This window comes from Staurois parvus, unplaced genomic scaffold (assembly GCF_062004578.1).
Source record: "Staurois parvus isolate SC_StPar_1 unplaced genomic scaffold, SC_StPar_1.0 ptg001191l, whole genome shotgun sequence".
NCBI classification, from domain to species: Eukaryota; Metazoa; Chordata; class Amphibia; order Anura; family Ranidae; genus Staurois; species Staurois parvus.
In genome coordinates this window covers 58,449-86,041 of record NW_028318987.1, presented here as the reverse complement: position 1 = coordinate 86,041, position 27,593 = coordinate 58,449, and the positions used below count along the sequence as shown (strand labels likewise).

At 49.9% G+C, this 27,593-nt stretch overlaps 1 protein-coding gene across 1 annotated transcript; it reads right to left on the bottom strand.

The window, feature by feature from the left end:
- Positions 1-840: 840 nt before the first annotated feature.
- LOC149438470 (zonadhesin-like) lies at positions 841-27,593 on the bottom strand. Its single transcript, XM_089659823.1, has 5 exons — positions 27,255-27,593; positions 6,609-6,661; positions 5,551-5,903; positions 3,889-4,159; positions 841-1,029 (listed from the first exon to the last, which is right to left on the bottom strand). The coding sequence occupies exons 2-5, from the start codon at positions 6,658-6,660 to the stop codon at positions 1,013-1,015; spliced, it is 693 nt and encodes a 230-aa protein (XP_089515949.1). The 5' UTR covers position 6,661; positions 27,255-27,593; the 3' UTR covers positions 841-1,012.

The window sequence follows — 27,593 nt, the reverse complement described above, 5'->3', positions numbered from 1 at the left end:
ATTGAACCCTACGGACTACGACTGGGAGGCCACTAAAGGTCATGTGCGAGGAAAGGGCAGGGCCAACTCAATATTGAGCCCTACGGACTAAGACTGGGGGGCCATTAAAGTTCATGTGTGTGGAAAGGGCGGGGCCAACTCAATATTGAACACTACGGACTAAGACTGGGGGGCCATTAAAGGTCATGTGCGTGGAAAGGGAGGGGCCAACTCAATATTGAACCCTACATACTAAGACTGGGAGGCCATTAAAGGTCATGTGCGTGGAAAGGGAGGGGCCAACTCAATATTGAACCCTACATACTAAGACTGGGGGGCCACTAAAGGTCATGTGCGTGGAAAGGGCAGGGCCAACTCAATATTGAGCCCTACGGACTAAGACTGGGGGGCCATTAAAGGTCATGTTTGTGAAAAGGGCGGGGCCAACTCAATATTGAACCCTACGGACTAAGACTGGGGGGCCATTAAAGGTCATGTGCGTGGAAAGGCCGGCGGCCCAATACATTCATCAATATAGTGTAGGTATATTGTATGCACAATTGCACTTTGGAATTTTTAGAAGACAGCGCCTCCACTTTACTTGAAGTAACGACTGAGCAATTGTCAGTTAAAGTAGCGCAGTGCTGAATAATAAAAGATGCCCTTGTCATGAAGGGGGGTAAAACCTGCCGGGGCTTAAGTGGTCAAATTTAATTACCGTGCGATTTGTAACTTGCATGAATAAACATTATGTGTTTTATACTTTTCCCGCCGTGTGTTGTACCTGTAAAGTCTTTTTCCATGGAGTAGCAATTTGTACAAGGCGTGAACTGAGTGGAAAAAAAAGATACATCACGATGCTTCAAAATCAGGATTTGTAATTTAATTACCATTTGAAAGTTTAGAAAGAAACCAAGGATTCCCATTTTAGATTGAATAATCTCTTCGTGTTGAAAAATGTTTTCCATAATCACAATTTCATCCATCCCAGCAATAATTTGTGGAAAGGGAAGTATAATATTCATCTTGATTCTTAATTCTGTAGTCTGTCTAAAAAATAAAAGAATATACAATCTTTCAATAAAGTAGTACAGTGATGAATAGTAGCAAGTTATATGAAAGTCGGAAAACAATCTCAAACTGAACCTCTGCAAAGGATGAATTATTCCTAGGTCACATGGTTTGGTTATAACGCTCTCTTATTGGAAAGTTAATATCATGTGATTTGTTCATAGAAAAGAGAAGCTAGATAATAAGTACGGCACAAATATTGGATTTTTCCAGGCACAGTAAAATACATACAACCATTTATTGACACAAAAGAGTCATATACTCGCTACAAAACAGTGCTGCACTGTTGTTTGCATGAAAAAATAAACAGCATATGAATATTTCATTTTCTCACAATAATAATAATAATAATAAATATGATGATTTTGATATGGGCAGCACAGTGGCTAAATGGTTAGCATTTCCACCTGGCAGTACTCGGGTCGTTGGTTTGAATCCCAGCTACGGCACCACCTGCCTGGAGTTTGCATGTTCTCCCTGTGCCTGCGTGGGTTTCCTCCGGGTACTCCGGTTTCCTCCCACACTCCATAGACATGCTGGTAGGTTAACTGGCTCCTGTCTACATTGGCCCTAGTATGTGTATGTATGAATGTGAATTAGGGACCTTAGATTGAGGGCAGGGAATGATGTACAATATAAACTCACCGGCCACTTTATTAGGCCCACCCGTTCAAATGCTTGGTGATACAAATTGCTAATCAGCCAATCACACAGCAGCAACTCAATGCATTTAGGCATCTACACGTGGTGAAGACAACTTGCTGAAGTTCAAGCCGAGCATCAGAATGGGGAAAAAAGTGGATTTAAGTAACTTTGAAAGTGGAGGGGTTGTTGGAGCCACACAGGGCTGGTCTGAGTATTTCAAAAACTGCTGAGCTACTGGGATTCTCCCACACAACCATCTCTAGGGTTTACAGAGAATGGTCTGAAAAAGAGAAGATATCCAGTGAGCGGCAGTTGTGTGGAGGAAAATGCCTTGTTGAGGTCAGAGGAGAATGGGCAGACTGGCAGATGATAGAAAGGCAACAGAAAATCACATAACCACTCATTACACCCAAGGTATGCAAAATACAATCTCTGAACACACAGCACGTCCAACCTTGAAGCAGATGGACTACAGCAGCAGAAGACCACACTGGGTGCCGTTCCTGTCAGCTAAGAATAGGAAATGGAGGCTACAATTCACACAAGCTCGCCAAAATTGGACAATAGAAGATTGGAAAAACCTTGCCTGGCCTAAAGAGTCTGGATTTCAGCTGCTACATTCAGATGGTAGGGTCAAAATTTGGCGTAAACATAATGAAAGCATGGATCCATCCTGCCTTGTATCAATGGTTCAGGCTGGTGGTGGTGGTGTCATGGTGTGGTGGATCCATCCTGCCTTGTATCAATGGTTCAGGCTGGTGGTGGTGGTGTCATGGTGTGGTGGATCCATCCTGCCTTTTATCAACAGTTCAGGCTGGTGGTGGTGGTGTCATGGTGTGGTGGATCCATCCTGCCTTGTATCAATGGTTCAGGCTGGTGGTGGTGGTGTCATGGTATGGTGGATGCGTCATGCCTTGTATCAACAGTTCTGGCTGGTGGTGGTGTCATGGTGTGGTGGATCCATCCTGCCTTGTATCAATGGTTCAGGCTGGTAGGGGTGTCATGGTGTGGTGGATCCATCATGCCTTGTATCAACAGATCAGGCTGGTGGTGGGGGTGTCATGGTGTGGTGGATCCATCCTGCCTTGTATCAACGGTTCAAGCTAATGGTGGTGGTGTGGTGGATCCATCCTGCCTTGTATCAACAGTTCTGGCTGGTGCTGGTGGTGGTGTCATGGTGTGGTGGATCCATCCTGCCTTGTACCAATGGTTCAGGCTGGTGGTGGTAGTGTCATGGTGTGAGGGAGATTTTCTGGGCACTAGCAAGGTGGACCTGATAAAGTGGTCAGTGAGTGTATATGTGTAAGGTGCTACCTATACAACCATCTACATGCTTGTGTAGGTGTTGCTACTGGGAAAAATGACCCTGCATCAATGGTGCCAGTAAAACAGAAAAATGCCCCTGCATTGGTGTCAGTGGGAGATAAAGATGCCCCTGCATTGGTGTCAGTGGGAGATAAAGATGCCCCTGCATTGGTGTCAGTGGGAGATAAAGATGCCCCTGCATTGGTGGTGTTACTAGAAAGAAAACTTTTCTGTTTCAGTCGTGTCAGTGGAATGAATAAATACCCCTTCATCATTGACAGGCAGTGCAGAGGGGGCCTTTAATAGTAGATAATAGGCTATCAGGAAAAAGATGGCACACATAGGCTCTATCACCCCCCCAGTCTCAGTTGCCACTCATCATTGCTCCCACACTAACCCCAGGGCCACCAGCAGTTGGTAGCTGGTTTGGAGTCCATTCTCAAATATGGGGATGTCCTATCTCCAGCTCTGCTTCACATAGGAGCTAAAGTCCATGGCTGTTGCTCCAATGAGTAACACCACAATTTCCACCCACTCTCCTCTCCCGACCTATACTGTCCAATCCGAGGGCAGGGAGGGGAGGGATTTAGTGTGGCAGCCAATATGCCGAGACGAGGTGGCTCACTGCCATAAATGGATGTCCTTTAAGTTTTAGCCGCAAGTGACAGCTGCAGCTCAGGAGTCAGGATGGCCTCCATGTGTTCAGTCAGTGCACAGTGGTCCCATTCCCCTTGGGGCTCGAGTGCCTTGCACACATGGATATTACATAACTGAATGAGAGCAAAGTGTCCCCTCGTTACAATGGAACATCTTAAAAAACTAAAAGTCTAATGCTGGCTGGATTTCCTTGACCAGGATTATGGGTCCTGTCTGTAATGACATCCTTACCATTGCACTGTCCATCATCCACTGCCCAACTTTTGCCAAAGTCAGCCTCACTAGCCATCTGAGTGCCAACTGGTGTCTCAAAATCATCTGCAGAGTTGCCATTAGAGTTGCCGCAAAGTCCACGTACTTTTTGGTTTAAGGTGTTGGGAATTGTTATTTTTATCGTGTTTTTCTTGTCCCAGTGCAAAATTAGGCCGAAATCTGTCATAATATTCAAGTAGAGTCCAAAACGTGAAATTTTAGCTCTTTTTTTAAGATCTTGATTATTAACCTAGAACAAGTGAGATAGAAAAAGAGTATTTTTTTAATATAAAGTTCACACTGATACATAAAATGACCAAAAGTATGCTTTAATTCAGGTGTTTCCAGTTAGGGTCCTGTTAATACTACAGCAAACAAAGACATTGTAGATAATTGTGCTCTCCAAGCCTTTTGGTAACAGTTTGGTGAAGACCACTTTCTGTTCTGTCATGACTGTGCCCCTGTGTACAAAGCCAGCTCCATAAAGACATGGTTTGACCAGTTTGGTGTGTGGGAACACAAATTTCCTGCACAGAGCCCTGACCTCAGCTGTACTGAACACCTTTGGGATGAACTAGAACCTTGTGATCCAGATGTTCTCCTGGAAATCCAGCTCCATAAAGACATGGTTTGACCAGTTTGGGTGCAGGAACAAAAATTTCCTGCAGAGAGTAGTGATCTCAGACTTACTGAACACCTTTGGGATGAACTAGAACCTTGTGATCCAGATGTTCTCCTGGAAATCCAGCTCCATAAAGACATGGTTTGACCAGTTTGGGTGCAGGAACAAAAATTTCCTGCAGAGAGTAGTGATCTCAGCCTTACTGAACACCTTTGGGATGAACTAGAACCTTGTGATCCAGATGTTCTCCTGGAAATCCAGCTCCATAAAGACATGGTTTGACCAGTTTGGGTGCAGGAACAAAAACTTCCTGCAGAGAGTAGTGATCTCAGCCTTACTGAACACCTTTGGGATGAACTAGAACCTTGTGATCCAGATGTTCTCCTGGAAATCCAGCTCCATAAAGACATGGTTTGACCAGTTTGGGTGCAGGAACAAAAATTTCCTGCAGAGAGTCCTGATCTCAGCCTTACTGAACACCATTGCGATGAACTAGAACCTTGTGAGCCAGATGTTCTCCTGGAAATCCAGCTCCATAAAGACATGGTTTGACCAGTTTCGTTGCAGGAACACAAATTTCCTGCACAAAGTCCTGACCTCAGCCATACTGAATACCTTTTGGATGAACTAGAACCTTGTGAGCCAGATCTTCTCCTGGAAGGCCATCTTCATAAAGACATGGTTTGACCAGTTTGGGTGCAGGAACAAAAATGTCCTGCACAGAACCCTGACCTCAGCCGTACTGAACACCTTTGGGATGAACTAGAACCTTCTGAGCCAGATCTTCTTCACAAAAATCAGTACCTGACCTCACAAATGGGCACAAATTTCAATGGACACCCTCCCAAATCTTCTGAAAAGCCTTCCTAGAAGAGTGGAGGTTGTTTTAGCTACAGAGGAGGCCACTCCATAATAATGACCATGGTTTTGGAATGTCCAACAAGCTCATGTGGGTGTGATGGTTGTGTTTCTGCAAACCTTTGGTCACCTAGTGTCTATGCATAAGCATGGTCACTTACCTTTGTGAGATTATTGGTCTTTATAGTAATATTTTGTGAAGGATCTGTGATCTCAAGAGTTGGATTCATAATTTTGGTGTTGCCTTCATTCTGGTTAGTAATCTTGATACTAAAACCAGGAAGGTTGGTGTCATTGTGGTAAGTCTCGGCAAGCGTGTAGGTGCAAGGGCCTTGGAAGCCAAAAGTTTTGCCATCAAAGGTCTTAAAGTGAGGAGGAGAACCGGATACTTGACAATTGGCTTCTGAGACCCCCACACAAGTGGGTTGTCCATTTCTTATTTGGCATTTTGTTCCAGCTTGACATATCACATCACCGCAGAGAATCTTGGGAGGGACAGCCAGTGCTCGTGGTTCTGTGAAGAAAGTATTTTTATCCTTGGTTATAAAACTGTTTGAAATTTTTCATTGACTTTTTTCTTCCCAACGGATAATATGTAATAAATGTGTAACAAAATGTAACAACAACATTAACCACTTCAGCTCCGGAAGTCCCCTTCATGACCAGGCCATTCTTTTGCTAAACCACACTGCGATTCTTTAACTGGTCATTGCGCGGTCATGCGATGCTGTACCCAAACAAAATTTATATCTTTTTTTTCACACAAATAGTGTTTTTTTTGGTGGTATTTGATCACCACTGGAGTTTTTATTTTTTGCAATATAAACCAAATTCTCACCTATTACTTCTTTCTCTGTGCACAGCCAGCACTAGAGAGAGAGACACAGAGCCATCTGCAGGCCGGAGAGGTTTTCTTGATGATGAATAACTATATTTTAACATTTTTTTCTAATATGAGAATCATTTTCTAATGTTACATGCAGGGGCGGACTGACCATTTGGAAACTCGGGCACTGCCCGAGGGCCCGGGGTCAGTAGGGGCCCCATAAGATGCCCCTGGTAACTTTTTCATAGGCTTTTTTGAGTTTGGGCAAGGACACAGGGGCCCCATGATCCCCTATTGCCCGGGGGCCCATGAGCTGTCAGTCCGCCCCTGGTTACATGCATTATGCATGTCTATGACATTGAACATTAGTATTGCACGGGGCATTCAACTTACCACACGTGAGAGCTAGCAACATTCCTAGTTTCATGAAATTTGGTATCTTCATGCTGCATAAAAAAGAAGAATATAACAAATGATCAGAAAAAAACAACAAAGGATTAAATGTATGCTTTTTTTTTTTTTTAGTTTTGGATAGCGTAAGAAATCGTTAAAACCCCTGTCGGATTTTTATTGCCGGATCTTTTCCTTCTGCAGGCGCACAAAAGAGCTACGCTATAACCACCTCCAGATCTGGTGGTCTGAGTTCCACTTTTCTGAGCTCTTTGCACTTCAACCCTCCTATATACAGTAATTAGAGATGAGCGAATCGAAGTATCCGAAGTGGAATTCGAGTCGAATATCGGAAAAATTTCGATTCGTGCCGAATCCGAAAAACAGCCTAATTCGGACGCGCGAATCGAAATTTTTCCGAAAATGGCGGCTGACATGTGCGGCGACGGAGCGGGGATGTCGGGGAAGGCGCGCAGACAAGGCGCGCTGCCCCATAATGCATTCCTCAACGACATGTGATCGCATCAGCCAATCAGCAGCCAGCCAGCCAGCACTGTGTAATGGTCGAGGTATATATAGCGGCCATTTTGGAAATCTTCATTTGCCTGCAGTCATTGAACAGAGGCAGACCGCTCTGTACTAGGGACAGGGACAGAGTTAGGGCCACAGAAACGAGAATTGGGGACAGAGAGAAGTTACTTAGGGACAGAGAACCATTACTCAGGGACACAGACTTGTTAATGAGGGCCACAGAATCGTTATTTAGGGACAAAGAAACGCTAGTTAGGGCCACAGAATTCATACTCAGGGACAGACAGAATTGTTACTCAGTGCCAGAGAATTGTTACTTAGGGCCACAGAAACGTTATTAGGGCCACAGAATTTTTACTCAGGGACAGACAGAATTGTTACTGAGTGCCAGAGAATTGTTACTCAGGGACAGACAGAATTGTTACTGAGTGCCAGAGAATTCTTACTCAGGGCCACAGAATTCATTCTCAGGGACAGACAGAATTGTTACTCAGGGACAGACAGAATTGTTACTGAGTGCCAGAGAATTGTTACTCAGGGACAGACAGAATTGTTACTGAGTGCCAGAGAATTGTTACTCAGGGACAGACAGAATTGTTACTGAGTGCCAGAGAATTGTTACTCAGGGACAGACAGAATTGTTACTGAGTGCCAGAGAATTGTTACTCTCACAGACACAAAATTGTTACTTGCACAGACACAGAATTGTTACTTGCACAGACACACAATTGTTACTCAGGGCCACAGAATTCATACTCAGGGACAGACAGAATTGTTACTGAGTGCCAGAGAATTCTTACTCAGGGCCACAGAATTCATACTCAGGGACAGACAGAATTGTTACTCAGGGACAGACAGAATTGTTACTGAGTGCCAGAGAATTGTTACTCAGGGACAGACAGAATTGTTACTGAGTGCCAGAGAATTCTTACTCAGGGACAGACAGAATTGTTACTGAGTGCCAGAGAATTGTTACTCTCACAGACACAAAATTGTTACTTGCACAGACACAGAATTGTTACTCGCACAGAGACAGAATTGTTACTCAGGGCCACAGAATTCATACTCAGGGACAGACAGAATTGTTACTGAGTGCCAGAGAATTGTTACTCAGGGACAGACAGAATTGTTACTGAGTGCCAGAGAATTGTTACTCTCACAGACACAAAATTGTTACTTGCACAGACACAGAATTGTTACTTGCACAGACACACAATTGTTACTCAGGGCCACAGAATTCATACTCAGGGACAGACAGAATTGTTACTGAGTGCCAGAGAATTCTTACTCAGGGCCACAGAATTCATACTCAGGGACAGACAGAATTGTTACTCAGGGACAGACAGAATTGTTACTGAGTGCCAGAGAATTGTTACTCAGGGACAGACAGAATTGTTACTGAGTGCCAGAGAATTGTTACTCTCACAGACACAAAATTGTTACTTGCACAGACACAGAATTGTTACTTGCACAGACACACAATTGTTACTCAGGGCCACAGAATTCATACTCAGGGACAGACAGAATTGTTACTGAGTGCCAGAGAATTGTTACTCAGGGGCAGACAGAATTGTTACTGAGTGCCAGAGAATTCTTACTCAGGGCCACAGAATTCATTCTCAGGGACAGACAGAATTGTTACTCAGGGACAGACAGAATTGTTACTGAGTGCCAGAGAATTGTTACTCAGGGACAGACAGAATTGTTACTGAGTGCCAGAGAATTGTTACTCAGGGACAGACAGAATTGTTACTGAGTGCCAGAGAATTGTTACTCAGGGACAGACAGAATTGTTACTGAGTGCCAGAGAATTGTTACTCTCACAGACACAAAATTGTTACTTGCACAGACACAGAATTGTTACTTGCACAGACACACAATTGTTACTCAGGGCCACAGAATTCATACTCAGGGACAGACAGAATTGTTACTGAGTGCCAGAGAATTCTTACTCAGGGCCACAGAATTCATACTCAGGGACAGACAGAATTGTTACTCAGGGACAGACAGAATTGTTACTGAGTGCCAGAGAATTGTTACTCAGGGACAGACAGAATTGTTACTGAGTGCCAGAGAATTCTTACTCAGGGACAGACAGAATTGTTACTGAGTGCCAGAGAATTGTTACTCTCACAGACACAAAATTGTTACTTGCACAGACACAGAATTGTTACTCGCACAGAGACAGAATTGTTACTCGCACAGAGACAGAATTGTTACTCAGGGCCACAGAATTCATACTCAGGGACAGACAGAATTGTTACTGAGTGCCAGAGAATTGTTACTCAGGGACAGACAGAATTGTTACTGAGTGCCAGAGAATTGTTACTCTCACAGACACAAAATTGTTACTTGCACAGACACAGAATTGTTACTTGCACAGACACACAATTGTTACTCAGGGCCACAGAATTCATACTCAGGGACAGACAGAATTGTTACTGAGTGCCAGAGAATTCTTACTCAGGGCCACAGAATTCATACTCAGGGACAGACAGAATTGTTACTCAGGGACAGACAGAATTGTTACTGAGTGCCAGAGAATTGTTACTCAGGGACAGACAGAATTGTTACTGAGTGCCAGAGAATTGTTACTCTCACAGACACAAAATTGTTACTTGCACAGACACAGAATTGTTACTTGCACAGACACACAATTGTTACTCAGGGCCACAGAATTCATACTCAGGGACAGACAGAATTGTTACTGAGTGCCAGAGAATTGTTACTCAGGGACAGACAGAATTGTTACTGAGTGCCAGAGAATTGTTACTCTCACAGACACAAAATTGTTACTTGCACAGACACAGAATTGTTACTCGCACAGAGACAGAATTGTTACTCAGGGCCACAGAATTCATACTCAGGGACAGACAGAATTGTTACTGAGTGCCAGAGAATTGTTACTCAGGGAAGACAGAATTGTTACTGAGTGCCAGAGAATTGTTACTCAGGGACAGACAGAATTGTTACTGAGTGCCAGAGAATTGTTACTCTCACAGACACAAAATTGTTACTTGCACAGACACAGAATTGTTACTCGCACAGAGACAGAATTGTTACTCAGGGCCACAGAATTCATACTCAGGGACAGACAGAATTGTTACTGAGTGCCAGAGAATTGTTACTCAGGGACAGACAGAATTGTTACTGAGTGCCAGAGAATTGTTACTCTCACAGACACAAAATTGTTACTTGCACAGACACAGAATTGTTACTTGCACAGACACACAATTGTTACTGAGTGCCAGAGAATTGTTACTCAGGGACAGACAGAATTGTTACTGAGTGCCAGAGAATTGTTACTCAGGGACAGACAGAATTGTTACTGAGTGCCAGAGAATTGTTACTCAGGGACAGACAGAATTGTTACTGAGTGCCAGAGAATTGTTACTCGCACAGACACAAAATTGTTACTTGCACAGACACAAAATTGTTACTTGCACAGACACAGAATTGTTACTCGCGCAGACACAGAATTGTTACTCAGGGCCACAGAATTCATACTCAGGGACAGACAGAATTGTTACTGAGTGCCAGAGAATTGTTACTCAGGGACAGACAGAATTGTTACTGAGTGCCAGAGAATTGTTACTCAGGGACAGACAGAATTGTTACTGAGTGCCAGAGAATTGTTACTCAGGGACAGACAGAATTGTTACTGAGTGCCAGAGAATTGTTACTCGCACAGACACAAAATTGTTACTTGCACAGACACAGAATTGTTACTCGCACAGACACAGAATTGTTACTCGCACAGACACAGAATTGTTACTCAGGGCCACAGAATTCATACTCAGGGACAGACAGAATTGTTACTGAGTGCCAGAGAATTGTTACTCAGGGACACCTAATCGTTGAATTAAATAGTATGTCAGACAACATGCAGAGGAGTGGCAGAGGAGGCAATGTTTTAGGAGCGAGCAGACGTGGCAGCAGAGGAAGGGGTCGAGGCAGCAGTATTCGCAGCCAGAGGCCAGTGCTCCCGGTGTCATCCAGCGGTCGTGTCTCCACCGACAACCCTGCCGTCATTGATTGGTTGGCTCGGTCGTCTTCCTCTTCCCAGGTCACCTCTGACACCTACAGCCAACGGTCGGTGGGTACGTCAGACACAACCGTTAGTTGGCATGGCCCGGGACCAAGCCCACTGAAATCACGTGTCCTCTACCTGCCCCTGTCCTTTGCTGTTCCCTCACCAAGCGAAGTATCGCATGCTGTGGGCTCAGCCCCACTGTACAGTGAGGAAGAGCTAACAGAGGGCGGTCAGGAACGGGGGGAGACATCGGCCTTTTCAGCAGCCAAGCGAACAAGTACTGGCGAGGAGAGTGGCTCGGTAGCCGGTCTAGAGACAGGTCTGTCTCCTGACCCAGACGCAGCCGAGGGGGCTAGTAGTGAGGCGGAGACCCTACTTGATGATGAGGAGGTTGATCGCACTTGGCAGCCTCGTCGTCATCAGGCAATTTCTTCCGCATCATCAGGAGAAGAGGGTGGCAGCTTGGCAGCGAGCAAAACAGTCGGTGGGTTGCCCAGGAGACAGCAGCAGGGTCGCATCAGTGTCAGTGGAGCCAAACGTCCACGGAGTAGAGCACCAGCTCCACTGCAGCCTACCACCACGGCCAGTAGTGGTGCCGGTGCGCACGGAGGAAGTAGCAGTCAGCCAGTGAAGAGTAGCGGGGGCAAAGTTTCCTACTCGGTGGTGTGGCAATTTTTCCTCAAGCCGCCCGAGGAAGTAAATGTAGCCGTATGTCGACTATGTGGCCAGAAATGCAAGCGTGGCCAGGGGGCCCATGTTGGGACTACAGCGTTGCGTCAGCATATGCAGCGTCACCATTCGGTGGCCTGGGAAAACCGTGATAAACATACGGCGGTTCTGCCTGCCCCAGCCCCCGCTCCATCACCCGCTCCGTTACTTGCTCCGTCACCCGACGTCGTCAATCGCCCTCTATCAGCCAGTCAAGGCTCCAACACCTCTGCTGAGGGGAGTTGTCGCTCATTGGCATCTTCCGCTCGTTCAGATGCTCCTTCTCCTGCTACTCCTCTTCTCGGATTCCGTCAACAGTCTTTCTTGGAATCCGTATCCAAGAGACAACAGTTTGCGAGCACGCACCCGACGGTGCAAAAGCTGAACGTCCTCCTGTCCAAGTTGCTGGTGCTGCAGTCCCTCCCTTTCCAACTGGTGGACTCAGCACCTTTCCGAGAAATGATGGCTTGTGCCGCGCCGCGGTGGAGAGTGCCAAGCCGTCATTTCTTTGCCCAAAAGGCAGTGCCAGCCCTGCATTCACATGTAGAAGAGATGGTGGGCCAGTCTTTGAGCATGTCGGTCTCTGCCAAAGTGCACGGCAGCGCCGACGTGTGGAGCTGTAACTACGGTCAGGGACAGTACATGTCATTTACGGCCCACTGGGTGAACGTGGTGCCGGCACAGCCGCACCAGCAACTTGGACAGGTCACGACGCTTTTGCCTCCACGTTTGCACGTCCTTGGTCCAGCAAGCATGTCCGCCTCTACCACCTCTTTTTCCGCCGTGTCCTCAGCCGCCACCCCCGTGCCAAGTCCCATTACCCGACCGGCATATCACATGTGCAGGGCGCAACGGTGTCACGCTGTGCTGCACCTGGTATGCCTTGGCGAACGTAGTCACACAGGGGAGGAACTGCTGAGTGTAATGAACAGAGAAATCGACAGATGGCTGTCTCCGCGCAAACTAAAAATCGGAACCATGTTGACTGACAACGGAAAGAACATGGTGTCTGCTCTGCGTCAAGGAAGGTTGTGCCATGCGCCATGCATGGCTCACGTGTTCAATCTGGTTGTCAAGCGGTTCCTAAAATCCACCATCCCACTGCAAGACATCCTTAAAATGTCACGTAAACTGTGCATGCATTTCAGCCATTCCTACACCGCAAAGAACACCCTCATTGAGCTGCAGCGGCAGAACGGAATTCCACAGCATCGCCTGATCTGCGACGTTGCAACAAGGTGGAATTCAACCCTACACATGTTAGACCGCCTTTACGAGCAGCGAAAGGCCATCACCGATTTCCTGATGTTACAAGCGGATAAAGGTACTCCCCTGTGTAACTTAGATGTCAGCCATTGGCAGCTCATGCGTGACACCTGCCGCTTGCTCAGGCCCTTTGAGGAGGCCACGCTATTCGTGAGTCGGCAGGACTATGGGATGAACGACGTCATTCCTCTGTTGCACGTCCTGGAACAAATGCTGTTAACAATGGCTGGTCAGGGTGCGGTAGACGTGGCGCACAGATCTCAACGCCACATGACCCCTGTGGGGGCAGGACAGGAAGAAGAGGAGGAGGTAGAGGAGGACATTTGTGCTCAGGAATTATTGAGTGAAATGGGTGGTTTTTCCACTCAGCGGACAGGAGTGGAGGAGCAGGAGCATCTGGTAGAGGAGGAGGAGGAGGAGACAGAGGACCCAGACGCACCGTGGCAGTATGCTGTGGAGATGGAGGCAGGGAGTCCCTCGCATTCCTTGGCACAAATGGCCCATAGCATGCTCGGTTGCTTGCGTAGCGACAGCCGAATAATAACCATCAGACAGAGGGATGACTTTTGGCTGTCCACCTTGTTGGACCCTCGCTACCGGTCCAAAATGGTGGCCTTTTTCACACCTGCTGAGAGGGAGGCCAAAATTACGTACTATAAAAACCACCTATGTAGTCAGTTGGTCTCTGCCTTTGTGCGCCATCGTCCATCCTCAGACACTGTGGGCCCTGTGCGCTCGCGTTCCGCTGGCATGGCAGCAGGGGAGGGGTGGGGTGGTAGGAGCAGTGGCAGCTCCACCAGCAGCGGCTGCCTCAGTCTGCAGTCGATGATGAGTAGCTTTCTTCACCAGCGCAGTGAGGAAACTACTAACCAGCCGCAGCAGCAGCAGCAGCATCAGGTGGACCTGGAGCAGGAGCTCAAACAACAGGCTTGGGCCTACTTGGACAGCACCCTGCCAACCGAGGTAGACAATCCCCTTGACTACTGGGCAACGAAACTTGACCTTTGGCCCCAACTAGCTGAATTTGCCCTTGAAAGGCTGTCATGCCCGGCCAGTAGCGTGGCATCGGAGCGCGTGTTTAGTGCGGCAGGAGGTATTGTAACTCCGCGGAGGACACGACTGTCCACCCAAAGTGTGGAGAGACTCACGTTTGTGAAAATGAATCAGGCGTGGATTAGTCTGGATTTCAAACCACCAGTTCCTGACACAACTGACTAAATCCGCCATGAATCATGCCTCAAACATGTGCCACTTTCAGGTCTCCTCACACTGCTGGTGTGTTGAATTTTTTGACATAGGGTGCTGGCAGATTACGGGCCTCCTATAGCTGCTGCCAGGCCCCTAATCTGCCATAGGCCCCTATATACCACCTCCTCCTGCTGCTGCCAGGTCCAGAGTCTCTCATGGGTCCCTGTACGGCCTCCCATTGCTGCTGTCTCCATCGCCACACTCTGCTGCCATGTGCCACTTTCAGGTCTCTTCACACTGCTGGTGTGTTAAATTTTTTGACATAGGGTGCAGGCAGATTACGGGCCTCACATAGCTGCTGCCAGGCCCCTAATCTGCCATGGGCCCCTATATACCGCCTCCTCATGCTGCTGCCAAGTCCAGAGTCTGTCATGGTCCCTGTACGGCCTCCCATTGCTGCTGTCTCCATCGCCACACTCTGCTGCCATGTGCCACTTTCAGGTCTCTTCACACTGCTGGTGTGTTAAATTTTTTGACATAGGGTGCAGGCAGATTACGGGCCTCACATAGCTGCTGCCAGGCCCCTAATCTGCCATGGGCCCCTATATACCACCTCCTCCTGCTGCTGCCAGGTCCAGAGTCTCTCATGGGTCCCTGTACGGCCTCCCATTGCTGCTGTCTCCATCGCCACACTCTGCTGCCATGTGCCACTTTCAGGTCTCTTCACACTGCTGGTGTGTTAAATTTTTTGACATAGGGTGCTGCAAGATAACGGGCCTCACATAGCTGCTGCCAGGCCCCTAATCAGCCATGGGCCCCTATACCGCCTCCTCCTGCTGCTGCCAGGTCCAGAGTCTCTCATGCCATGTGCCACTTTCAGGTCTCTTCACACTGCTGGTGTGTTTAATTTTTTGACATAGGGTGCAGGCAGATTACGGGCCTCACATAGCTGCTGCCAGGCCCCTAATCTGCCATAGGCCCCTATATACCGCCTCCTCATGCTGCTGCCAGGTCCAGAGTCTCTCATGGGTCCCTGTACGGCCTCCCATTGCTGCTTTCTCCATCGCCACACTCTGCTGCCATGTGCCACTTTCAGGTCTCTTCACACTGCTGGTGTGTTAAATTTTTTGACATAGGGTGCAGGCAGATTACGGGCCTCACATAGCTGCTGCCAGGCCCCTAATCTGCCATGGGCCCCTATATACCGCCTCCTCATGCTGCTGCCAAGTCCATAGTCTGTCATGGTCCCTGTACGGCCTCCCATTGCTGCTGTCTCCATCGCCACACTCTGCTGCCATGTGCCACTTTCAGGTCTCTTCACACTGCTGGTGTGTTAAATTTTTTGACATAGGGTGCAGGCAGATTACGGGCCTCACATAGCTGCTGCCAGGCCCCTAATCTGCCATGGGCCCCTATATACCGCCTCCTCATGCTGCTGCCAAGTCCAGAGTCTGTCATGGTCCCTGTACGGCCTCCCATTGCTGCTGTCTCCATCGCCACACTCTGCTGCCATGTGCCACTTTCAGGTCTCTTCACACTGCTGGTGTGTTAAATTTTTTGACATAGGGTGCAGGCAGATTACGGGCCTCACATAGCTGCTGCCAGGCCCCTAATCTGCCATGGGCCCCTATATACCGCCTCCTCATGCTGCTGCCAAGTCCAGAGTCTGTCATGGTCCCTGTACGGCCTCCCATTGCTGCTGTCTCCATCGCCACACTCTGCTGCCATGTGCCACTTTCAGGTCTCTTCACACTGCTGGTGTGTTAAATTTTTTGACATAGGGTGCAGGCAGATTACGGGCCTCACATAGCTGCTGCCAGGCCCCTAATCTGCCATGGGCCCCTATATACCGCCTCCTCATGCTGCTGCCAAGTCCATAGTCTGTCATGGTCCCTGTACGGCCTCCCATTGCTGCTGTCTCCATCGCCACACTCTGCTGCCATGTGCCACTTTCAGGTCTCTTCACACTGCTGGTGTGTTAAATTTTTTGACATAGGGTGCAGGCAGATTACGGGCCTCACATAGCTGCTGCCAGGCCCCTAATCTGCCATGGGCCCCTATATACCGCCTCCTCATGCTGCTGCCAAGTCCAGAGTCTGTCATGGTCCCTGTACGGCCTCCCATTGCTGCTGTCTCCATCGCCACACTCTGCTGCCATGTGCCACTTTCAGGTCTCTTCACACTGCTGGTGTGTTAAATTTTTTGACATAGGGTGCAGGCAGATTACGGGCCTCACATAGCTGCTGCCAGGCCCCTAATCTGCCATGGGCCCCTATATACCGCCTCCTCATGCTGCTGCCAAGTCCAGAGTCTGTCATGGTCCCTGTACGGCCTCCCATTGCTGCTGTCTCCATCGCCACACTCTGCTGCCATGTGCCACTTTCAGGTCTCTTCACACTGCTGGTGTGTTAAATTTTTTGACATAGGGTGCAGGCAGATTACGGGCCTCACATAGCTGCTGCCAGGCCCCTAATCTGCCATGGGCCCCTATATACCGCCTCCTCATGCTGCTGCCAAGTCCAGAGTCTGTCATGGTCCCTGTACGGCCTCCCATTGCTGCTGTCTCCATCGCCACACTCTGCTGCCATGTGCCACTTTCAGGTCTCTTCACACTGCTGGTGTGTTAAATTTTTTGACATAGGGTGCAGGCAGATTACGGGCCTCACATAGCTGCTGCCAGGCCCCTAATCTGCCATGGGCCCCTATATACCGCCTCCTCATGCTGCTGCCAAGTCCAGAGTCTGTCATGGTCCCTGTACGGCCTCCCATTGCTGCTGTCTCCATCGCCACACTCTGCTGCCATGTGCCACTTTCAGGTCTCTTCACACTGCTGGTGTGTTAAATTTTTTGACATAGGGTGCAGGCAGATTACGGGCCTCACATAGCTGCTGCCAGGCCCCTAATCTGCCATGGGCCCCTATATACCGCCTCCTCATGCTGCTGCCAAGTCCATAGTCTGTCATGGTCCCTGTACGGCCTCCCATTGCTGCTGTCTCCATCGCCACACTCTGCTGCCATGTGCCACTTTCAGGTCTCTTCACACTGCTGGTGTGTTAAATTTTTTGACATAGGGTGCAGGCAGATTACGGGCCTCACATAGCTGCTGCCAGGCCCCTAATCTGCCATGGGCCCCTATATACCACCTCCTCCTGCTGCTGCCAGGTCCAGAGTCTCTCATGGGTCCCTGTACGGCCTCCCATTGCTGCTGTCTCCATCGCCACACTCTGCTGCCATGTGCCACTTTCAGGTCTCTTCACACTGCTGGTGTGTTAAATTTTTTGACATAGGGTGCTGCAAGATAACGGGCCTCACATAGCTGCTGCCAGGCCCCTAATCAGCCATGGGCCCCTATACCGCCTCCTCCTGCTGCTGCCAGGTCCAGAGTCTCTCATGCCATGTGCCACTTTCAGGTCTCTTCACACTGCTGGTGTGTTAAATTTTTTGACATAGGGTGCAGGCAGATTACGGGCCTCACATAGCTGCTGCCAGGCCCCTAATCTGCCATGGGCCCCTATATACCGCCTCCTCATGCTGCTGCCAAGTCCAGAGTCTGTCATGGTCCCTGTACGGCCTCCCATTGCTGCTGTCTCCATCGCCACACTCTGCTGCCATGTGCCACTTTCAGGTCTCTTCACACTGCTGGTGTGTTAAATTTTTTGACATAGGGTGCAGGCAGATTACGGGCCTCACATAGCTGCTGCCAGGCCCCTAATCTGCCATAGGCCCCTATATACCGCCTCCTCATGCTGCTGCCAAGTCCAGAGTCTGTCATGGTCCCTGTACGGCCTCCCATTGCTGCTGTCTCCATCGCCACACTCTGCTGCCATGTGCCACTTTCAGGTCTCTTCACACTGCTGGTGTGTTAAATTTTTTGACATAGGGTGCAGGCAGATTACGGGCCTCACATAGCTGCTGCCAGGCCCCTAATCTGCCATGGGCCCCTATATACCGCCTCCTCATGCTGCTGCCAAGTCCATAGTCTGTCATGGTCCCTGTACGGCCTCCCATTGCTGCTGTCTCCATCGCCACACTCTGCTGCCATGTGCCACTTTCAGGTCTCTTCACACTGCTGGTGTGTTAAATTTTTTGACATAGGGTGCAGGCAGATTACGGGCCTCACATAGCTGCTGCCAGGCCCCTAATCTGCCATGGGCCCCTATATACCACCTCCTCCTGCTGCTGCCAGGTCCAGAGTCTCTCATGGGTCCCTGTACGGCCTCCCATTGCTGCTGTCTCCATCGCCACACTCTGCTGCCATGTGCCACTTTCAGGTCTCTTCACACTGCTGGTGTGTTAAATTTTTTGACATAGGGTGCTGCAAGATAACGGGCCTCACATAGCTGCTGCCAGGCCCCTAATCAGCCATGGGCCCCTATACCGCCTCCTCCTGCTGCTGCCAGGTCCAGAGTCTCTCATGCCATGTGCCACTTTCAGGTCTCTTCACACTGCTGGTGTGTTAAATTTTTTGACATAGGGTGCAGGCAGATTACGGGCCTCACATAGCTGCTGCCAGGCCCCTAATCTGCCATGGGCCCCTATATACCGCCTCCTCATGCTGCTGCCAAGTCCAGAGTCTGTCATGGTCCCTGTACGGCCTCCCATTGCTGCTGTCTCCATCGCCACACTCTGCTGCCATGTGCCACTTTCAGGTCTCTTCACACTGCTGGTGTGTTAAATTTTTTGACATAGGGTGCAGGCAGATTACGGGCCTCACATAGCTGCTGCCAGGCCCCTAATCTGCCATAGGCCCCTATATACCGCCTCCTCATGCTGCTGCCAAGTCCAGAGTCTGTCATGGTCCCTGTACGGCCTCCCATTGCTGCTGTCTCCATCGCCACACTCTGCTGCCATGTGCCACTTTCAGGTCTCTTCACACTGCTGGTGTGTTAAATTTTTTGACATAGGGTGCAGGCAGATTACGGGCCTCACATAGCTGCTGCCAGGCCCCTAATCTGCCATGGGCCCCTATATACCACCTCCTCCTGCTGCTGCCAGGTCCAGAGTCTCTCATGGGTCCCTGTACGGCCTCCCATTGCTGCTGTCTCCATCGCCACACTCTGCTGCCATGTGCCACTTTCAGGTCTCTTCACACTGCTGGTGTGTTAAATTTTTTGACATAGGGTGCTGCAAGATAACGGGCCTCACATAGCTGCTGCCAGGCCCCTAATCAGCCATGGGCCCCTATACCGCCTCCTCCTGCTGCTGCCAGGTCCAGAGTCTCTCATGCCATGTGCCACTTTCAGGTCTCTTCACACTGCTGGTGTGTTTAATTTTTTGACATAGGGTGCAGGCAGATTACGGGCCTCACATAGCTGCTGCCAGGCCCCTAATCTGCCATGGGCCCCTATATACCGCCTCCTCATGCTGCTGCCAGGTCCAGAGTCTCTCATGGGTCCCTGTACGGCCTCCCATTGCTGCTTTCTCCATCGCCACACTCTGCCATGTGCCACTTTCAGGTCTCCTCACACACTGCTGGTGTGTTGAATTTTTTGACATAGGGTGCTGGCAGATTACGGGCCTCCCATAGCTGCTGCCAGGCCCCTAATCTGCCATGGGCCCCTATATACCGCCTCCTCATGCTGCTGCCAAGTCCAGAGTCTGTCATGGGTCCCTGTACGGCCTCCCATTGCTGCTGTCTCCATCGCCACACTCTGCCATGTGCCACTTTCAGGTCTCCTCACACACTGCTGGTGTGTAGAATTTTTTGACATAGGGTGCTGGCAGATTACGGGCCTCCCATAGCTGCTGCCAGGCCCCTAATCTGCCATGGGCCCCTATATACCGCCTCCTCATGCTGCTGCCAAGTCCAGAGTCTGTCATGGGTCCCTGTACGGCCTCCCATTGCTGCTGTCTCCATCGCCACACTCTGCCATGTGCCACTTTCAGGTCTCCTCACACTGCTGGTGTGTTGAATTTTTTGACATAGGGTGCTGGCAGATTACGGGCCTCCTATAGCTGCTGCCAGGCCCCTAATCTGCCATGGGCCCCTATATACCGCCTCCTCATGCTGCTGCCAAGTTCAGAGTCTGTCATGGGTCCCTGTACGGCCTCCCATTGCTGCTGTCTCCATCGCCACACTCTGCCATGTGCCACTTTCAGGTCTCCTCAGACTGCTGGTGTGTTGAATTTTTTGACATAGGGTGCTGGCAGATTACGGGCCTCCTATAGCTGCTGCCAGGCCCCTAATCTGCCATAAGCCCCTATATACCGCCTCCTCATGCTGCTGCCAAGTCCAGAGTCTGTCATGGGTCCCTGTACGGCCTCCCATTGCTGCTGTCTCCATCGCCACACTCTGCCATGTGCCACTTTCAGGTCTCCTCACACACTGCTGGTGTGTTGAATTTTTTGACATAGGGTGCTGGCAGATTACGGGCCTCCTATAGCTGCTGCCAGGCCCCTAATCTGCCGTAGGCCCCTATATACCGCCTCCTCATGCTGCTGCCAGGTCCAGAGTCTCTCATGGGTCCCTGTACGGCCTCCCATTGCTGCTGTCTCCATCGCCACACTCTGCCATGTGCCACTTTCAGGTCTCCTCACACTGCTGGTGTGTTCCATTTTTTGTCATAGGGTGCTGGCAGATTATGGGCCTCCCATAACTGCTGCCAGGCCCCTAATCTGCCATGGGCCCCTATACCGACTCCTCATGCTGTGACGTTGCAACAAGGTGGAATTCAACCCTACATATGTTAGACCGCCTTTACGAACAGCAAAAGGCCATCACAGATTTCCTGATGTTAAAAGCAGATAAAGGTACTCCCTGTGTAACTTAGATGTCAGCCATTGGCAGCTCATGCGTGACACCTGCGCTTGCTCAGGCCCTTTGAGGAGGCCACGCTATTCGTGAGTCGGCAGGACTATGGGATGAACGACGTCATTCCTCTGTTGCACGTCCTGGAACAAATGCTGTTAACAATGGCTGGTCAGGGTGCGGTAGACGTGGCGCACAGATCTCAACGCCACATGGCCCCTGTGGGGGCAGGACTGGAAGAAGAGGAGGAGGTAGAGGAGGACATTGGTGCTCAGGAATTATTGAGTGAAATGGGTGGTTTTTCCACTCAGCGGACAGGAGTGGAGGAGCAGGAGCATCTGGTAGAGGAGGAGGAAGAGGAGACAGAGGACCTAGACGCACCGTGGCAGTATGCTGTGGAGATGGAGGCAGGGAGTCCCTCGCATTCCTTGGCACAAATGGCCCATAGCATGCTCGGTTGCTTGCGTAGCGACAGCCGAATAATAACCATCAGACAGAGGGATGACTTTTGGCTGTCCACCTTGTTGGACCCTCGCTACCGTTCAAAAATGGTGGCCTTTTTCACACCTGCTGAGAGGGAGGCCAAAATAACGTACTATAAAAAACACCTATGTAGTCAGCTGGTCTCTGCCTGTCTGCGCCAACGTCCATCCTCAGACACTGTGGGCCCTGTGCGCTCGTGTTCCGCTGCCATGGCAGCAGGGGAGGGGTGGGGTGGTAGGAGCAGTGGCAGCTCCACCAGCAGCGGCTGCCTCAGTCTGCAGTCGATGATGAGTAGCTTTCTTCACCAGCGCAGTGAGGAAACTACTAACCAGCCGCAGCAGCAGCAGCAGCATCAGGTGGACCTGGAGCAGGACCTCAAACAACAGGCTTAGGCCTACTTGGACAGCACCCTGCCAACCGAGGTAGACAATCCCCTTGACTACTGGGCAACGAAACTTGACCTTTGGCCCCAACTAGCTGAATTTGCCCTTGAAAGGCTGTCATGCCCGGCCAGTAGCGTGGCATCGGAGCGCGTGTTTAGTGCGGCAGGAGGTATTGCAACTCCGCGGAGGACACGACTGTCCACCCAAAGTGTGGAGAGACTCACGTTTGTGAAAATGAATCAGGCGTGGATTAGTCTGGATTTCAAACCACCAGTTCCTGACACAACTGACTAAATCCGCCATGAATCATGCCCCAAACATGTGCCACTTTCAGGTCTCCTCACACTGCTGGTGTGTTCCATTTTTTGTCATAGGGTGCTGGCAGATTACGGGCCTCCCATAGCTGCTGCCAGGCCCCTAATCTGCCATGGGCCCCTATACCGCCTCCTCATGCTGCTGCCAAGTCCAGAGTCTCTCATGGGTCCCTGTACGGCCTCCCATTGCTGCTGCCTCCATCGCCACACTCTGCCATGTGCCACTTTCAGGTCTCCTCACACTGCTGGTGTGTTCCATTTTTTGTCATAGGGTGCTGGCAGATTACGGGCCTCCCATAGCTGCTGCCAGGCCCCTAATCTGCCATGGGCCCCTATACCGCCTCCTCATGCTGCTGCCAGGTCCAGAGTCTCTCATGGGTCCCTGTACGGCCTCCCATTGCTGCTGTCTCCATCGCCACACTCTGCCATGTGCCACTTTCAGGTCTCCTCACACTGCTGGTGGGTTCCATTTTTTGTCATAGGGTGCTGGCAGATTACGGGCCTCCCATAGCTGCTGCCAGGCCCGTAATCTGCCATGGGCCCCCGTACCGACTCCTCATGCTGCTGCCAGGCCCGTAATCTGTCATGGGCCACTGTTGTCGCTTGTTGGCATATTCCGCTCGTTCAGATGCTCCTTCTCCTGCTACTCCTCTTCACGGATTCCGTCAGCAGTCTTTCTTGGAATCCGTTTCCAAGAGACAACAGTTTGCGAGCACGCACCCGACGGTGCAGAAGCTGAACGTCCTCCTGTCCAAGTTGCTGCTGCCAGGCTCGTAATCTGTCATGCGCCCCTGTACCGCCTCCTCATGCTGCTGCCAGGTCCAGAGTGTGTCATGGGCCCCCGTACCGACTCCTCATGCTGCTGCCAGGCCCGTAATCTGTCATGGGCCCCTGTACCGCCTCCCCATGCTGCTGCCAGGTCCAGAGTGTGTCATGGGTCCCTGTACGGCCTCCCATTGCTGCTGCCAGGCCCGTAATCTGCCATGGGCCCCTGTACCGACTCCTCATGCTGCTGCCAGGCCCGTAATCTGTCATGGGCCCCTGTACCGCCTCCTCATGCTGCTGCCAGGTCCAGAGTGTGTCATGGGTCCCTGTACGGCCTCCCATTGCTGCTGTCTCTATCGCCACACTCTGCCATGTGCCACTTTCAGGTCTCCTCACACTGCTGGTGGTTTCCATTTTTGTCATAGGGTGCTGTATGGCCTCCCATTGCTGCTGCCTCCACCGCCACACTGTGGCTCCACACTCTGGTTTTGGCCCCGTGACTGCCCAAATGAGTGAAGTGTGCGGTGATTCTAAGATCGACGGCACTCATCTGCATGTCATACTGACTGACAGTATTATTTCTCTTCCCCAGCAGACTCCAAGGGCATTTAAATTAAAGGTACAGTGTTCTGCACTAATATTAAGTCTCTCTGAAGCCTAGAAACACCCTTTTTTAAGTTAAATTCACAGCGAATTTATTCGACTCGAATCGAATATTGTCCACGAATTCGCCGAATCAGTCGAATCGAATTTTTCATTTCTTCGCTCATCTCTAACAGTAATCCAGCAGAAGTCCCTGGATTGGTGGCCCTAGAGTGGAAGATTTCCAACCACCATTTTTGTTGGTATTTTTACAACTCATTCCAAATAATCTAGCAGAACATTCTTGGCCTTTTTCCTCCTCCTACTACTCAAGGGTGCATAGAGGCTAAGGATCCCTTTTTCTACTCATGAGCACACAGCAGCCATTTTTTGGGAGGGCTACTGATGCACCCTTCTCCTCCTCCTCCTGTTAATGTGACCTCTGCCACAGAAGGATGTAGAACAGCACCATTTGTTTGCACAGAAGGCCATTCCTGCTCTTGTCCAGCATGTGGAATGACATGAGGCAGCAGGAGGAACATGAGGAGTTTTGGGGGTGCTAGAAGTTAGCAGAAGGGGTGTTTGGGTGCTGACAGTGAGGTGGTGATTATTTTAGGAGGGTTCAAGGTTGATTCTGGGGGGTCTACAGTCACAATACCAGAAGGCAGGGCCAGATCTAGGGAGGTGCTGAGGAGGGCTGTGCCCCCCCCAAATTGTATTTGTGCTCCCCGAATCTCTGAGAGTGCATTCACTGATCTATGAGCCAGCCTGATGCAGACAGCCGATGTAAGGGGGTGCTCGGATGGGTGCAATCCTTGTAAGGGGTACTCTGATGGGGATAAATGATCATATGTAAGGGGACACTCTTATGAGGACAAATGATGCAAATACGGGCTCTTTTAGGGACACTGATGTAAAGGGGTGCTCTGATGGGACACTGATGTAAGGGGGTGGTCTGATGGGGACACTGATGTAAGGGGGTGCTCTGATGGGGACACTGATGTAAGGGGGTGCTCTGATGGGGACACTGATGTAAGGGGTGCTCTGATGGGGACACTGATGTAAGGGGTGCTCTGATGGGGACACTGATGTAAGAGGTGCTCTGATGGGGACACTGATGTAAGGGGTGCTCTGATGGGGACACTGATGTAAGAGGTGCTCTGATGGGGACACTGATGTAAGAGGTGCTCTGATGGGGACACTGATGTAAGGGGGCACTCTGATGGGGATAAATGATCATATGTAAGGGGACACTCTTATGAGGACAAATGATGCAAATACGGGCTCTTTTAGGGACACTGATGTAAAGGGGTGCTCTGATGGGACACTGATGTAAGGGGGTGGTCTGATGGGGACACTGATGTAAGGGGGCGCTCTGATGGGGACACTGATGTAAGGGGGCACTCTGATGGGGACACTGATGTAAGGGGGCGCTCTGATGGGGACACTGATGTAAGGGGTGCTCTGATGGGGACACTGATGTAAGGGGTGCTCTGATGGGGACACTGATGTAAGAGGTGCTCTGATGGGGACACTGATGTAAGGGGGCGCTCTGATGGGGACACTGATGTAAGGGGGCGCTCTGATGGGACACTGATGTAAGGGGTGCTCTGATGGGGACACTGATGTAAGAGGTGCTCTGATGGGGTCACTGATGTAAGGGGGCGCTCTGATGGGGACACTGATGTAAGGGGTGCTCTGATGGGGACACTGATGTAAGAGGTGCTCTGATGGGGACACTGATGTAAGAGGTGCTCTGATGGGGACACTGATGTAAGGGGTGCTCTGATGGAACACTGAGGTAAGGGGGTGCTCTTATGGAGACGCTGATGTAAGGGGTGCTCTGATGGGGTCACTGATGTAAGGGGGCGCTCTGATGGGGACACTGATGTAAGAGGTGCTCTGATGGGGTCACTGATGTAAGGGGGCGCTCTGATGGGGACACTGATGTAAGGGGTGCTCTGATGGGGACACTGATGTAAGAGGTGCTCTGATGGGGACACTGATGTAAGAGGTGCTCTGATGGGGACACTGATGTAGGGGGTGCTCTGATGGAACACTGAGGTAAGGGGGTGCTCTGATGGGACTCTGATGTAAGGGGGTGCTCTTATGGGGACGCTGATGTAAGGGGGCACTCTGATAGGGACACTGGTGTAAGGAGGCACTCTGATAGGGGACACTGATGCAGGGGGGCACTCGAATGGGGACACCTGATGGAGATAACTGATCATATGTAAGGGGACACTCTTATGAGGACAATTGAGGCAAAGACTGGGTCTTTTAGAGACACTGATGTAAGGGGGCACTCTGATGGGGACACTGATGTAAGTGGGTGTTCTAATGGGGATACTAATGTAAGGGGGCACTCTGATGGGGACACTTGATGTACGAGGGCACTCTGATGGGGACATTAATGTAAGGGGGCACTCTGATGGGGACACCTGATGTAAAAGGGGCACTCTGATAAGGACATTGATTTACGAGGGCACTCTGATGAGGACTCCTGATGTAAATGGGGACTCTGATAGGAACATCTGATATAAGGGGGCACAGGTTTGTTTAACCACCCTAATCTACTGACAATCTAATACATAATAGTATATCCCAGGTCATGACACCGTGTAACAGACTGTCAGTGACTCACACACAGTGTTGACATTACACCCACTGAATTTTGTTTACTGTATCCCCAGATCAGATTGGCTAGATCCAGTCCTGCCAGAAAGAGCCCAAAATGCCCAATTTTGAGGAGTCGGTGCAAAGAATCTCCTTCCCATATTAAATGGTGGCTGGATCCCCTGTAGGGGGGAAACCTAGAGCTATAGGCTGCCTGTCCTTCCATAATACAGGGGGAAGGGCAGGCTAAAGAAATGTGTAAAAGATCAAAAAGCGACGTGCCGCTGAAATATTTATGTGTAAACAGTAATGAGATCCAAAAGAGTTTAAACCATTATAAACATAATATGAAAAAACAGTCCACAAAAAACAAAGTCCGAGTGAGAAGACTTGAAGAGATCAATCCACCAGCATAGCTATAGTGATCATTCTTCCTATGAAGAATCCAGAGGTCCCCCACCATCTCCCTGTGAATTCAGTACCCAGGTAATAGATGGCTGCCATTACTACAGCTTAAGTGCCCATGTGTTATAACAGAAGCCCGATGCGTATACGTTGTTGCCCAGCAGCTGTACCCACGCACCTCTCGGTAGAGTCGGGCTAGGGCAAAATACGGCTCACCCATATTAAACTATATGGCTAAAAACACTCCAATGAAACAATGTGAACTGGCTTACATGTATAGCCACTAGCAACCCAGATTTGTGCAGCGGCATGACGTCAGCCCTGGAAACTTAGGCTAAAGAAATTGAATGGGGACTATAAGGGTAAAAACACTCCAATAAAACAATGTGAACTGGCTTACATGTATAGCCGCTACTGACCTGGAATCGTGCAGCGGCATGACGTCAACCCTGGAAACTTAGGCTAAAGAAATTGAATGAAGATTATATTGGTACAAACACTCCAATAAAACAATGTGAACTGGCTTACATGTATAGCCGCTACCCCAAATCAGAGCTCCTGTCTATTGAAGGTATATATATTTTTTTTTTTTCCAGTATCCTTGTTTTAAACCCGACTGTCACATACCTGGTAGAAGATCGAGATGATGATGTATCTCCTGCGTGAGCACCCCTGAAACTGAGACAGAGGGTGCAAAGGGGATGGAAGAATACACGTTCCAGTAGATGTAGCTTGCAGAAACCGGGACTGGAGATGCCAATTGAGATGTTCAAGCAGCTCGTGAGAGCAGGAATACCAGGCGAGGAGTCAGCAGGAGAACCAGAAGAGGTTGGGGGGAACTTCGATTCATCGGTGGGTTCAGGATAGCAGGATTCACTGGATCTGAACACGGCGCATGCAGGCAATGTGGAGCAGTTATGAGATGTATTTATGAAGTCAGCAACGAGTGCGCAATGCCATTCACAA